Below are 15,897 nucleotides of genomic sequence, written 5' to 3'. Positions count from 1 at the left end.
GACTCACTCAGCACGCATGCGTCTGGGAAATGAGGTGGAGGTATTTCGAGCTGACATGCTTCTCTAAATAGAAAAGTGAACTCACAATAGCATCGTGTTTATGTGGATGACCAAATCCTGCTGTATGATCAGGCAAGCATGTAGTTTCTCACTAGCTGTGATCATAACCCAAGAAAAGAACCCAAAAGAAAACGGCAGCACACCCTTATCTGACGATTAAATTAGAAAAGCTTACTCTGTGAGCAAGATGACTAAAGCAGAAAGGCCAGCTCCCAAAAATATAGGAAATAAAACAGAACTGATTCACTCCATGGGAAGGGGAAAAACTACTTGAATTTTAGCTTTATTAAAAATGTTGATAACAGTCAGACTTTAAACTGATTGAGATATCCAGTTGTGTTTAGCTTCGGCTAAACTGTACAAATAAGAACAAATGAGAACTCTCAGTGTTTCGGCCTCTGTAGGTTACCCTGTTCCAAGACGGCCTGTTATTCCCTTGCCTCCCAGGCCTGACGGGGGCAGCTTGAAAATAAACCCATCTTCCTGGCTTTGCGAAGCCACTCACTGCCTTCAGTGTCTACCTAAATGTCACCTTAAAACAGACCTTCTAAAACAGCTTACAAAAGATGGCGCCTCACCTGTCCTCACCCCTCAGCTCACTACCTGCTAGAACCCTTACTTTGTTTTATGTTCTTTGGAGCAGTTACCACCACCTGACATCTTAAATACTAGCATCTCTACTCTTTAAAATTATCTATCTCCTCCACCAAAATATAAGTCCCATCAAAATGGGACTCTTGGTCCTTGCTGTCATTTCTGTGTCCCCAGTACCTAGAACAAGGACTGACATGGAAAAGATGCTCAATATGTATTCACTGAATCAATTAAATAAGTTTAATACTTTTACCAAAACGCCTAAGGGGCCAGAGGCGAAGTCACGGGTTATGGTAGGAACCTTCCCAAATGGGAGGGCACGTGCCCCAGCCAACTTGTCATAAGAGAATACCAGTACCCAGCATTGCCAATACTCTGATTTTTCCAGAGAAGCCAGATATTGGCATTTGCACATGAAATTCCCTGTTTTGAAAAACACTGGGAACAAAACCATGAAACAGGGCCATGGGCAGTATTTGGTTGGCAGTCTACCAATTGGTGACCTTTGGCCAAAATGTTCTGAGAAGATGATGTTGGGGAGTCTCCAGGTGGAAAGAAATCAGTAGTATTTTGGGGTTACGTTAGGAGAGCCGGAAGGAGGAGGTGGCTGCAAAGCAAGTGAAGAAGAGTATCATTCACATGACACTAAGGAGAGGGTGCAGCTGGAGGCTCCCCATAGACAGACTGAGAGAGGGACTCAGGGCTCTATCTCAGCACCTGGAGGGAAGGATCTTAAGTAGGAACTCCAGGCTCAGGAAGACTCCCACGCTGAAATGTGATACATATGGTGGGGCCACCGGAGTGAATGGGAACAGCAAAGGCAAATTACAAAGGCCTGAAGGCTCCCTGAAGGTTTTGCTCTGTACCGAATTTCTTAAGCTGTACCTGGAAAGTGGGCTGGAAGCCCCAATAACCACCAAAAAAAATTCCATCCCCATCCAAGGGGGATGAGGAACCACCGTCAGAGTTCATCCAAAAAACAAAAAGCTACTTCTTCCCAGCCTACGGTTGTGATTGATTGTCCTCCATGGCTGCTACAAAGTTCTAGGCAACCCTTGTGAAAACAAGGATTGCCACAAGATGTTAAATATGACTTGGGCCATCACTTCTCTTCTGCTTTTAAAAGCCATTTATTAGGTATCAGAAATTGTAAGGAGAAACAACCCCAACGAACTGGAAATGGGACAGTTCAAAGAACTAAAGTGAACATTCACTGCTGGGGCAAGATACACACAGCCCTCACTTGACAGACTCTGTGCCTGGCCTGTGTGTCCATCCCGCCCTCTCACATCTGGTAGCGCCCCTCCCCCCTCACAGTGATGACACCAGGCTGTGCCAGCCTCAAACAAGAGCACATGGGCTCCTCTGGCCTTCAGGATTGTTCAGACAACATCTGTCTTAGCCTGGGTTCCTCAGAAAACAGAACCTGAGGCAAAGGCTTATGTACAAGGACCATATTCAGAGGTGTCCCAGGGAGCAGACGCAAGGAGGTAGGAAATGAAAGGAGGAGAGTCAACATGACGTTCGTTCTCAAAGTAGCCACCACGTGATACAAAGTGCATTGGTTCACTTGATCTCCATCTTCTAAGAGGCCATATAAACAACTGTTACTCAGGAACATGATAGTGGAAGGAAGGATTTATCTGGCCTCTGTCTCCCATTGGTGAAAGTTTTGCCCCATTGGGTGTTAAATCCCCTACATGTCCATGTTATGTATGTACCTAAGGAGTCCCACAGCATCTCGTGCCTCAATAGCAGAGAGTCCAAGACTTGGGCTCCCAGTGGTGATGCGCTAGAGCTAGATCAATGTAGAGCCTTGTTGAGCCTTGATCTGGATACTTCTGCCAACACTGTCGCATGTCGCTTTGGCTTTTCTTTCCTTTCTTTTTTAGTTTTTTACCTCTTCACCCATGGGGAGCTTGTTGTGATCATTGAAAAATTCCACAGCCTTTTGTTTCACATTAATGACTACCATGTTCAGTATGTAAGCAATTGATTTCCTTTTTGAACTTCAATGTAGCACTCATTTATCTCTTTTAAATGTCAACCTGTTGATGGTGGCCCCGTTGCTTCATACCTTGGTTCTGTCATCCAGAATATGAGGTAATTCTTCCTAGCTCTGAATCCTTTCCAATGCCCTCCTGTAAATGTGAAATGGTTTTGAAATTACAGACATATGACAAATGCAAAGTAAGGACTTAAGCTACCAACCCTTCACTCTGTCACTGTCTCTCTGGTTAGATGGGGGTCATCCTTCCAGGCTGGCAGTGTGTGCCTACCTTAGTCTAGGTTCTTCCAAAAGCAAAGCTTGAAGCAAGGACTTGGGTTCAGGAAGTTTATTTGGGAGGTGGTCCCACAAGGCAAGAATGAGGGTTTTAGGTGGGTGAGCTAGAGACAGAGGAAGAGTCCATGAAGGCATATTCTGAGCTCATTACCCTATGGATAAGGGGGGTTCAATCTCACTGAAGACACTCTGAGGAATCGTATAACCTGTTCCCCAAACTATCCCACTGAAGGACGGGAGGCTGGGACACTTATCCACCCAACTCTCATCTCCCTTTAGTTGCAAGTTACTGTTGGGGCATTGACACCTCTAGGGTACACCTGTCTGCACGAGCTGAACATACTTCTGCAGCTTCAGAGAAAGCCCAGGGACAGGGAAGCAGAGGGACACTGCTGTGGGAACTTAAGGAGGGCTTGGTGACGTGCATCAGTGAGCCAAGGGAACGTGGTATAGGGTACCCCAAGAGTCAGTCGCTCAAGGAAACAGAGTGTAGGCAGGGTAAAGTGTTTATATGAGGTGCCATGAACTCCCACTGTCCTGCTCGTCAGGCTGATGGTGTCATTTCTGCTCCATCCTTGCACTCCTCTGCACTGTGCAGGGCTGTGTCCAGATACATGGGGTGGAAAATTCCTGAAGCAGAGCCTAGTTCCAAGCTCTCACGCTTTTCAAGGTCAGAACTGCCACTTCAGCCTCACCTCCATCCCTTGGGGCTTACAAGTGCCTGGAGGGGAGGTTCTTGGGGGTGTTAGATAAAGTTTCATGAGCACTACTGATGAGGAGTCGGTGGCTTCAGGGTTGCTCCCTGCAGTCACAAGGTCTACGCACTAGATGGTGGGGACCAACTTAGGCAAATATCTCTCCTTGCTCTGGGGAAGCCTGAAGGTTGGTGAGGTTGCCTAACTTGTTAGACTGTGCCCTGAGTTTCAGCGAGTGATCTGTTTGTATAAATCTGGTCCACAGGAAGTACTGTGCCCAGGAAAATCAGGGAAATATTTTGCCTCCTCTCAATCGTAAATCTAGTTTGAGGCTACTCTTTAGTTGAAATTACTATTTGCTTTGGAAATGGGATTGTGTCTTTTGGTCTAAGACAGTCTACAAACTTCTGTAAAGAGTCAGATTGTAAACAGTTTAGGCTTTGCGGGCCACATAATGAGCTCAGTTGCACCTTCATTTTCTCCTTCTTCTCCTTCTTCTTCTTCTTCTTCTTCTTCTTCTTCTTCTTCTTCTTCTTCTTCTTCTTCTTCTTCTTCTTCCTCTTCTTCTTTTTTTACAACCCTTAAAAAATGTAAAAGCCATTCTTAGCTTGTATGCCATACAAAAAACGTGGCCCATAGGCCATAGCGTGCCAACCCCTGGTCTAAGAGGTTGCTCACAGGACGTCAGGAGCAAGCAGTCCACAGTTCTCTTGGGGAGGCTGGTGGGGAAGAGGAAGGCAGAGGAAAGGATCAGAAATTGATTCAGCCCCATCTGGTTTGGGCTTTGACTGTGTGCAGATGGGGGTCTTATTCAAGCGTGAACAATATCCAATGGCTGTGGTTGTCTTTTCCTGAGCCAGGGAACCACGACATACCCTGTGGGTGGCATGGAGTGTTTCCTCTGAGTCAAGGAATGGACATTCCCCCTGCTGAAGACCATAGAATCAGAAGTAAAGCAGTCCTTGGTTTGGGGAACACTGACCTATCCATCTGGGTCCCATCAGGAAAGGAAACCACCCAGTAATCTGAACAGGGCAAGGTTAATATAACAAATTATTACCTAGAACAGGGCATTGGACTACCAAGAGATTGGCTAGTAGAAATAAAGAGAACTCTAAAATATATAGCAATTGCAGGCATATTTGCAGATAACATATGTATTAGTTTGCTGGTGCTGCCACAACAAAGTACCACAAACTAGAATGCTAGAATCCACAGTTCTAGATGCTAGAAATCCAAGATCAAGGTGTCAGCAGAATTGATTTCTTCTTAGGCCTTTCTCCATGGCTTGTAGATGGCCATTTTCTCCCTGTAAGCTCACACAATCTTCCCTCTGTGTGTATCTGTGTCCTAATCTCTCCTTATAAGGACATACTGGATTAGGGCCTACCCTAATGATCTCATTTTTATCTCTAAAAACTCGATCTCCAAATACAGTCCCAACCAGGTGGGTAGGACTTCAACATATGAATTTGGGTATGGGGGGAGAGGGGTTACAATCTGGCCCACAACAACATGACATGACATGACATGACATGACATGACATGACATGACATGACATGACATGACATGCCACTACCCCTATAGCTGAGATAGAGAGCCTAGGGAAGAGCCCCCGCCCCGCTTCTCCCTGCTCCAGGGCTGAGACCCAAGTCTTGTTGGACAGAGCGTGGCCTAGATGGCAGAGAAGTCACTGTGGTACTGTGCCAGTGGAATTTGCTAGAAATCTGTCCTCTAGATATTCTAGGTATTTACTCTCTAGGTGCCAAAGAGAGCTTTTCATGGGGAGGTATTTCAGTGGAAACACTCTGCTAGAAAAGCACCTGAAGGGGGTGCCAGGCAAGTTGCTGGCTGCCGAGTGCTGCTGGCCACCAGGCCAACAGGAGCTGGACACTGGGACACCAGGTGCGCTACAAGAACCTGAGAAGCTACCCCTTCTGCAGGGGCCTGATTCGCAGGAGCACGCCAAACACACCAGAACCAGGAAGCAAAACCTTTTCTTCCTGCACTCTCTCCAGCGACCCCTACTGACAAAGCTTAACACCAGGCCACAGGCAAAGGAAAACTCCTTCAAAGGGCCCAACTACATTTTCACAGAACAGACAAAAAGGGTGAATCCTGAGCGTGGAGGCACTCTATCCATACCAGGTGCAGCATGACTTCCTCCTTTCAGGGAAGAAAAGGATACTGCTTGGACCCTGAGCTTCCATTCTTCCTGCTTGAAAAAGCCCGCTGTTGCCTCAGTGAGGGTTTGGGTGTGGATCTATGGGTGTTAAAAGTGACGTTTGATTTAATCGTGGACTATTCTTCAGTGGAGTCCTTTATACAGTCCAAATCTGGCCTGAGCTGTGTTGTGGAGAACTGGAAAAACAATCACTGAGGCTCTCCCTTAGTGGTGCTGTGTCCAGCAGAATGAAGCTGGGGGGTGAGGAGGTCCCTGACTTAGCAGCAACAGTCTGGTGACCAAAAGGAGCAGGCTGGAGGAACGGTCCAGAGGGACCTGCCAGGAACACCCAGGAAGCCAGCCCTTAGGAAATCATTCAAATAGTGAAGTTAGGGGTTTTTCTGGGGTGAGGAGGAAGACGCAAGCGCTAATGATGTGTATATGGAAAGGAATCGTAGAACAAGGAGATGGGCCAAGGCTGGAGAGATACAGGAAATACGGTTAGCAGAAAGCATCATATAAACCCAAAGTGTCAGTACAATTACTAGAGAGGGAAAAGTTCAAAATTATTTCTTCCCTTTCTTATTTCCATGATTGTATTTGTTAATACTAAGATGGTCCAGCCTCATAATGATACCTTTGAGGTTCCCAACACCAGTCCATAATAAAGAACTAAAAAAAGAATGTTTTCCTTTAAACCATCTATCTGAGCCAGCAATGAATTCCTGTGTGTAACACATTTTAACATTTGCATGATATAATTTATGGTAAAGCCTTCTTGTGGATGGGAAATATTATTTTTCTAGGCAACCTGATCCTAGTTCTGCCACTAGTAAGCTTGTGATGTGGGCAACTTCTCTGACCCTCAGATTATCTATACGAAATGAGCAGAGAGGTTAGTTGTTAAGTCCCCTTCCAAATCTAGCATTGTGTTTCACTATATTTCAGGAATAACCTGCAAACACTTGAATTTATAAATTGCGTAAATTAGGAAGTGACTCATTCGCTTTACTAATAGGATTTTCCCCTTCTCAAATGATTCATAATTGAATTCCTTTAAAAAGCACACTGTCTTAGTCACTCCAGTGACTGTGTTTACCCGGAACATTCAGGAGCATGGGTGTTAAATAAAGAGTCCTACAGCCTGTCTTAGGCTGTTATAACGAAATATCACAGACTGAATAGTTTGTAAATAACAAAAATTACTCAGTTCTGGAGGTTGAAAGTCCAAGATGAGGTGCCAGCCTGACAGGTCTGGTGAAGGCCCTCTTCCAGGTTGCAAACAGCAATCTCTCAGTGTCCTCACACGGTGGAAGGGACTAGAAAGCTCTGTCAAGCCTCTTTTAGGAGCACTAATCCGGTTCACCATGGCTCCACCCTCGTGACATAAGCACCTCCCAAAGTCCCCACCTCCTAATACCATCATGTTGGGCATTTGCTTTCAATGCATGAATTGAATGGATACATACAGCCTATAGAACACCCACACTGGGAATAGTGCAAATACCTGTTTAAAATATTCAGGAATTCAGGATTTTCACATAAATTAATAAATTATAATTATGCCCTTACACTTGAGTGGGGCCAGTCTTTCTTAAACCAAGAAAATGTCCTTACCTGGTAAGATATTAGAGATAATATTAAAGTCTCAAGCCCAGAGGAAAGCAAGCAAACAAAAAGACAAGATGCGGTTCTTGGCTGATGTCACAGCATGAAGGCTTCACTCCTTTCACTCAAGGTGTTGGTAACTCTTTCAAAGCAAATATCTGTGGTATGAATAAAACTAATTTCTTTGCAAATATTTATACCTCAGTGTGACTGAGTTAATTAGCTACTCCCAAGGAGCCTTGGAAAGAAAGGCATTAGAGGCCTCGGATGGAGGCCCAAGGATGAAGAAAGCCGTGGGGGACGTGGGGAAGGATGCAGGGGTGAATGAAGTGGAATCCGTGCAAGTGCAGTTCTCTCCCTAAACTAATTCACGGCTACATATCCAGTGGCTGACACCTGGGGGCGCTCAATAAATATTTTTAGGAATGATTCCGGCGCTAGCTACGTCGGGACAAGAGGACTGTTTGCATGAAGGACTTGCTCATGAGAAAGCCGAGTTGGCGTCCTACTGCTTACGTGCACAGACAGGCGCACTCGCAAGTGAAAGGAAGTTCTAGAAGGCCGGAAGACTACAGAAGATTCGACGGTGACCCGAGGGGCTCCGCCTTGGGAAAAGGTAACACCTGGAGAGGCAGGCGCCGAGCATCCAGGGGCCCTGAACCGCACAGGCTGGGGTCAAAGATCTGGCTGGGGAAGAGCTTTAAGGCTATGGGAACTGGGTCTCCGTAGTGGTGCGGAGGCCCAAGTAGACTTGGGGCAGTAGCGGGAGAGGGAAGGAGGCGGGCGCGGGGCTCTGAGGAGAGTCCCATAATTGAGCGGCGGGGGGCTGCAGGGCGTGCTCTTCCCTCCGCGTGGCCCGGGAGGTTTGCAGAGCGCACTCGGGGAGTCACTTTGAGCGCTGCCAGTTCTGCAAATGTGCCCTCCCGAGGACTGAGCGCGGCGGCGGGATCCCATAAATCTCTGCAAACTGAATCCCGCCGCGCGGCGACTTTGTCGAGGGAGCTTTCCGGGGACGATGCGCCTAGTGACCCGGGCCACTTTGCAGGGCCGAGCTCCAGGGCGGTGCTCGCGCCCAACTTTTTAGAACGCGCGACCCATTTTGCCGAGGGCTCCTCTATGAGACCGTGCGCGGGGCCAACTTTGCGGAGCGCGCCATGCTGAGCAGGGGACAGGGCGGTGGGGAGGGACGGGGGCACGTAGCCCCGCCCCCGCTTCGCATCTGGCCCCGGACGGCTCCTCCCCTTCAGCACTTTACTTTCGTTTTGGTGATAGTAGTAGTTCCAGACCCTGGCCGCCGAGGGACGGAGCCCGCTGCAAGCCCTGCCCGCCAAGCCCTGCCCGCCGAGCCACGTAGGAACGGTAACTTCGGCCCCCGCCTCTGCTTTTGCCTTTCCAGCCCATCGGCGGCGCGCCTCCTCGGTGCCTCGTCCGGCCTTCTCCTCCCCCCTCCGCTGCCCCGAGCGGAGTCTGGGGCGGGGGATCGGGGTCCCTAGGAGCACGGCTGAAACTGCCGGCGCTGAAACTTTGGGGGAGAGGTTGGTTTGATCAGCTTGACTTCCCTCCTAGCCAGCGGCCGTCACCCGGTACTATTCGAGGTTTGGAAAAGAAGCGGTGGATTTAAAAGGGAAGGAGCGGTTCGTTATCTCGCAGGGCTAACGGCGAGGGCTCCTGCGTCAAACAGCCCTAGATTCCAGTCCCCTCTTCCGTGCTTGCCCACTGTGGGGCCTTGGCTCTCTCTGTACTTATCCATTTAATGGGAATAATGGTGATTAGGATTTCCAGGGGGGAATTCCCGCCCGTTCCCAGGAATTTTGTTCGCTTTCCGGTTCCCAAATCCCGAGAAAAGTTGGTTGGGAAATTTGGAAAGCCGGCTCCTTGAACCCAGGTGGTTGGTAGTATGGGCCGTCACTTTGTGGAAACAATTCATCGTGTAGAACAGAAAACAGATTATATTTTGGGATTCGGGAAAGCGGCAGAAAAAAATTCCTGAGAACGCGTGGGAATTCCCGACTGGAAACCCTAATTGGTGTTCCTGGGCTGACGAATGCAGCCAGGGTGGAAGGAGGTGATTATATTGCAGAGCAGTGCCTCTTTCAAGGCTTAGTACGCTACATGTGACCTATTGTCATCATTTGGGAACACCCTTGTGCAGGGCTCTTGAAGATCCCTTGAGAAAGTGAAAAAAGACAGGACTCTCAGGCCGCCAGTGACCGTGTAGCCTGTTACCTGTTGCATTCAAGTTTGCGATTTATGGCGCAGTATAATTACGGATGGGTGATTCTGTGAGTCATTACCAAGTCATTGCCAGATCTTATCTCTTGAACTCCTGGACTGGCTGTCTACCTCCCCCCACATTATTTACTTACAGGCTGTTTCCTCCTCAGGGTCTACAGTCTGACCTTCCTCCTCTTCAGGCAGCTACTGCTTAGGTTCACAGTCCACTTCTGCCTCCTCTTAGCAGTGTGGCTTTGGGCAGGTTACTTAACTTCTCTGAAGAAACCATAGTTTTTTTCCGCTTTAGAGGGTGAAAACTCCCGTCTTCTAGCAATGCTGTGAGCATCAGGTGACAGTGGAGTAGTTGAGTGCCCAGCATAGCCCCCTCCTTCTCCAGGTGCTAGAGGTGAGAGGCGGAGGTCCTCGGAGCTGCTTCTTTTTGAGCCTTTTAGAAAGGTTGTCTTCATTTGGCCAAGAGTAGGGTGCAAGTTGTATCCTGTCACTTTTCCGAGGAAGCAGCTATCATGAATTCATTCCCCCCACCGGGGGGGAAAAAAGCTGAGAAAATAAATAGCGGGAAGTGATTTTCTTACCAGATGTATGCCAGCCACCTATTAAGAAATAATGGAAATAATTGGTAGAGGCTTTTTGTTTTCAGTCCCCACAATAGGTGCTTAAAATGTGGATGTAATTTAAAAGTACTGGTAGGGGTTGACAGCTGAATGCTTTCTTGAGTTCTGCACACAGTGGTGATAATAGGGAATAGTAAACCTTTACCATAGAATGTGCTACACAGTGCTTAGCGTTTTGCATGCATTGTTCCATTCAGCCTCACAGCCACCTGTGACTGAGGCATCATTGTTTTCCCATTTTATAGATGAGGAAACTGAGCCTGGGAGAGGTTGAGTACTTTGTTCAAGGTGCTAATAGATAAAGGAGCAAATTTAACCCCTGATCTGTTGGCCATGACTGGGCTTTCCACTGCGCTCCTGGGGTCCCTTTGGTTCTGTTGTGTGTCCCATATCAACAGTTCATTCAGGACACTGAAGGATTAAAAAATTTCAAGTATATTTTAGTTATAACGTTTACATAGAAGTATTTATTGAATGCCTGCTATGTACCTGGTACTTTTCTGTGACTGGAACAAGAAAGGGATGATTAAGTTAAGCTCTTAATCTGCAAATAAAGTTTTAGTGGATAGTAGCAATAATAACAACAACAACAACAACACTAACATAGAATGCCTGGTACTGTTAATGCTTTAGGTGTATCATATATTAATTCATTTGAAGAGAAGGTAGGCGTATTTAACAATTGAATATGCAGTATCCCATGCATGACTGCTCTTTGAGCCTGAGCCCCAAGAAAGGAACACATACAGGAAAAGAACGCCAGGTGAGTCCTCTCTAGGCACAGAAGAGCTAAGATAGACCTGGATTTTCTTAGTGGGCTGTGATGATGCCTGCAAATAAGGGGTCAATACGAAGTCTTGGCTTGACTGAAATGATGCTACTGAGATCAGGCACCCCAGTCGCTCACCATCCTTGTTTTGGGTGAACTTGGTTTTACCCAGAAATCAAGCCCAGCTTCACAGGAATAAGGAAGTCACCAAATGTTTAGCTTTATAGACCAAGAGTCTATATAAAGGAGATGAAATAAAAACTGTTGAGCATTTCTGCCTGCCTGGATTTGCCCTTATTTACTCTAGAGATGGGGTTATCTCTGTTTTCGAGAAACATTTTGAGTCCTAATCTGAAACATCAAGACAGATACAGGGTTTGTAAAGGGAATGGGAGTTGGGCGGGGTGAGATAGGAGTAATCACGGAGGACCTCTCGGTGGAGGTGCCATTTAAGCTGAATTCTGAAGATTGAGAATTAGCCAACTGGGCAAAAATGGCACGTCCAGCAAACATGTGGGTGGTGACTTCCAGAAAGAGAACCATGAGCCCAGATGGAACCCGAAATGAGCACAGTGTGCCCAAGGATGCTGGGCAGCTAGGAGCTAAATGGTGTGATGGTGAGGGGTAGCCTCTGGAATGCTTGTTGCTGGCTTCAGATCTAAGTCCTGCTATTTCCGAGTCATGTGACCTGGAACAAGTTATTAACCTTTTCCAGCCTCAGCTTCCTCATCTGTCAAAGGGCAATGATCAAAGTCCTGATCTAACAGCATTATTGGTCATAGGGATGATCTAACAGCATTACTGGGAGTATTAAATAAAATAATGCTGACAAAACGATAATAAATGGGAGTTTCTATTATGTTGTTACTTCTTAAAGTAGAGAGAGTGGTAAGTGAGTAGGGGATCCTATTGGCTCACAGTGATCCTAGATCAGCATACTTTTTTGCAAAGGGCCAGGTAGTAAATATTTTCCACTTTACCATATTGTCTCTTGTCATAATTACTCGACTCTGTGATGGGAAAGCAGCCACAAACAATTCATAAATGAATGAGTGTGTCTGTGTTCCATTAAAACCTTATTTATGAAACCAAGTGGTGGGCCGTAGTGTAAAGGGCCTTAAAAATCTAAGGAGATGGGGTTAGATTTGACCTTTTAGATCATAGGGATTTCTTGAAAATGATTGAGCATCAAATAGATTTGAGGAAATCAGTTTTGGAAGACCCATGAAAACTCACACAAAACAGAAGGCTTTATACGGCAGATTATTCATTTTATGAACTGGCTTTGAGTGATGCCGGGCAAAGGATGAGCACCTTATAAGCTGTCAGGAATTTAGAGGAGTTTCTTGTTCTTACAAATCTGGATGGACCTTCCACAGCTTCTCATACACAGGGAACATTTAAAAAATCATGCTGGATTAGAAACTCCCTGAGGGCAATAACTTGGTTTTCTTCCCCACTGTGTACCTGTCTCTGGAACAATACCTGAAATAGAGTTGGTACTCAGGTATTTGAATGGTTTGATGGGACAGAAACCCTGGAGACTCAGTATGTAAGACTGCTCATTTCTAGGCTTAAGTTAAAAACTGTGTTACCTAATGAGTGTTATTTGAAAGTACCACACTGGGTACCAATTTTGTTTTCTCTTTCCAGATGGCAGACGATCAAGGCTGTGTTGAGATGCAGGGAGCTGGGGATTCAGAAAGCCAGGATGTAGTTGATGCTAAGCCAGAACGGTTCCCGCATGGATTATTTAGGTAAGTTTCCTGGCCAGGTTAATCAGGGGCCTGGGCCACTTGGCTCTGCTGTGCTTCTGCCATCTCTACCCACCCACGGAGAGGGGGACATTTCAGGAGGGGGTTTATGCTGTGCATGGGAGGTTTGCACAGGATTCTGCTGGCTCTGTGTGACAGCACTTGGGTCCCCTGTGTAAAAGCCCAGGTGTGGGGGACAAGCAAACCACAGGAGTCTTCTGCTCAGTGGCTGTGCACCTGGGTGGCAGCTGCCCAGGAGTGAGGGGCTGTCATCAGAGATGATCTGCAGCCACGCTCCTTCGGAGCAGACCCTGGGTGCACTCCCACCCTGTGCTTTCAGAGGCACTTCACTGGGGAGAAGCCTCTTGTGGACCGAGTCCCGCTTTCTCCTTTCTTGAGTTTGCCTTTAAAATTCTAAATTTTACATTTAATCATCATCGTCATCATTTCATTTATTAAACTGTTGTCTGCCAGCCCAGTATTGCATGTAGTCCTCATAACCCCAGGAAATGGTCCTATCGTTATCACCATTTAATAGGTAGGGAAACTGAGATGCTAAGAGGTTTAATAGCTTGCCTTTCTGATGACAGTTAATAAGTGGTGACGCTGAGATTAGAATCCAGATGGTGCCAGCTCCACTCACTTAACGGCTCAGCTGTGCTTTCCATTTAGAAGGAGGCTGCAGGGATGTGGGGGAGCCCCGTACCTCCCCTTAACATTGGTCATGGAGGGGCAGTGAGTGGGGCTTCCTGACAAGAGGCAGGAGTGATCTGTAAGTCAGACGTATCAGACTTCTTGGTGTCCCCTAAACCAAGCCCCACCTGGGAGGGACAGCCAAGGGGATTAAGCTTGAGGTTAGGGAGTGCTCCCAAGCAGTGCTCAGGAGGGAAGAGGTGGCTCCCTGCAACATCCCGGAGAGAGCCTTGGGTCATACCTCCCAGACAAAACTCAGAAAAGTGGGAAGATCCCAGCATCCTGGACCCGAATTCCACTGGCATTGGCTGCCATTTAGGGTCAAAGAATACCCGGTGAAATGACCAGAAAGTTCAATTCCAACTCCTGAAAACTTTTCAAAGCCCTGAGTTAGTTGGTCCAGGCTGAACCACTTTGCAATGCAAGCCCTTTACAGCAGCGGCCTTCAAAGGTTTTTGCTCACATACCCTCAAATAATGGAAAACGACATCCCTTTGTACATTTTAAGATGACGTATAAATTTCTTGTCAAAATAGTTAAAAAATATATAATAATATGTTGGTTTCTCAACTTGTTGAGTATTTGGGCTAAGCAAGTTGCCTCTAAGTGAAAGAGAAACAGAAATCATGTAAGAATCATTTCATAAGTCTTAGGAAAGCCCTTTTGTGTACTTCCCAGAAATTATGAAAATGAATGATGTAAATATTGCCATATAAAAATCATTTCTTTAAATGTATCCAGTGGAATCTAAATACATAGTAATTTTATAACCACCTTTATTCATTAAAAATGTACCTCAACAAGCTCTCCTTGTTAACAACTAGAATTTTTATGTTGTTTCTTTTCTCCCCCTGAACTTTTTTTTAAATTCTATTTCCTACCACAACAATTTATTCTGATATAATAGATTTAGTTGCTTGAAAATCTTATTGATCACCTCGTCATATACCTCTATGACATATGTATGTACGCATATGAACATATGCATAAATCTTAAGTTTTTTTTCCAGGTATCATGAGTATTAATAGTAATTTTTTCTACACTAAGTCACTATTAATTTCTCCTAGATTAAGTTACTGTTTCAGCTATTAATCCATAGTTGATCTAAACAAATAAATGTTGATAACATTAGCATTATTGTCAACATAAGAAATCTCCATACCTGTAGAGAATTTTTATGAGTTTTTTTTGAGTGAAACTGAGGACATGTTTTGAGGAGCAAGATCTCAATTATCCTGGAGAATAACAGTTTTGCAGCTTCTTTAAGCATTTGAAATTGAGGGAATGTACATTGAGGAAGGTGGGAGGAAGCAAGATGGGGACTGGATTACAGAATAGTTAAAAAGATTATGTGCTCTCTTGAGGGTTAATCAGCCCATCGAGGGGTAAAACTTCTGACATTTCAAAGGTATGTTAACTTAGATGCACAAGAACAATGGACAGATCTGGTTTAAAACCTTTCACTAAAGATGTATTAGCCAGGAAACTTCTGGTCGAAGTGGCGGAGTAGGTAAATGCTGTACTCGCCTCCTTTCACGACCACATCAAAATTACAATTAAACTGCAAAACAGCCATCACTGAGAATCGCCTGAAGGCCAGCTGAACAGAAATCCTATAACTAAGAATATACAGATGAAGCCATATGAGACTGGTAGGAAGGATGGAGGTGTGGAACGGGCTGGTCCCACACCTACGTGTGGTGGTTAAGAATCGGGAGGGATATTTCAGCTGTGGAACGGGCTGGTCCCCCCTGAGGAGTGAGGGGTCCCAGCCCCATACCGGGCTCCCCAGCACAGACTGCCAGGAAGAGAAGTCCCCACAAATTAGTGGGGACTTGGTGCAATGGAGGCCAGCTGGAGTCCCAGGCATTCCTCTTAAAGGACCCACACATGGACTTACTCACACTCGACCTAATCTCAGCGAACGGACAGTAGCTTGAAAAGCACCAGGGACATACAGAAAGGAACTGAATTGTCTGGCTTTAGAGTAGCGGCTTGTGGGACAGCTCTCTTGGGGATGGGCAGGCACCATTGTTCCTTTGTTGAGCCCTCCTCCCACCCAGCCTGCATGTGCAGGCGGCTGCCAAGTCTGAGTCTCCATCAACCTAGCTAGCAGTGCTCTCGCCCCACTGGGGTGATTCCCTGAGACCTCACTGCACCCAATTCACTCACCAGCCCGAACCTCTTTCAGCAGCTTTTCCACACAAGCTGCTGGCCTGAGCCTATGCTGAGGGCTTTCCTAAATATCTCTTTGAAAAGTTCACAAACCCCAAACAAGCAGCAGCTGGCCTCATCCTGCCCTGTACTTCTTCCCAAGTGACCCCAGACCCGACACTAATGGCAGCCAGCCTCAATTGGCAGTGTAGCCTCTCTCAGGCGCCTCCAAACCCAGCACCGGCAGCTACCAACCACAGATAATTTTGTAGCT

General features: G+C 46.4%; 1 protein-coding gene across 3 annotated transcripts in view; it reads left to right on the top strand.

The window, feature by feature from the left end:
• Positions 1-7,866: 7,866 nt before the first annotated feature.
• Positions 7,867-15,897, top strand: part of CASP7 (caspase 7) — a 33,953-nt gene continuing 25,922 nt past the window's right edge. The window contains exons 1-2 of one of the 3 annotated variants that reach the window (XM_074339023.1): positions 7,867-8,022; positions 12,675-12,778. In XM_074339023.1, the coding sequence (XP_074195124.1) occupies positions 12,675-12,778 (104 nt within the window). In that variant the 5' untranslated portion in view covers positions 7,867-8,022. Of the gene's footprint in view, positions 8,023-8,641; positions 8,766-8,799; positions 8,942-12,674; positions 12,779-15,897 lie in introns of those variants that run through there. The other 2 variants (XM_074339022.1, XM_074339024.1) reach the window with 2 other exon arrangements.

The sequence above is a fragment of the Rhinolophus sinicus genome, linkage group LG07, assembly GCF_036562045.2.
Source record: "Rhinolophus sinicus isolate RSC01 linkage group LG07, ASM3656204v1, whole genome shotgun sequence".
Lineage (NCBI taxonomy): Eukaryota > Metazoa > Chordata > Mammalia > Chiroptera > Rhinolophidae > Rhinolophus > Rhinolophus sinicus.
This window is presented reverse-complemented; position numbering and strand designations above follow the sequence as displayed.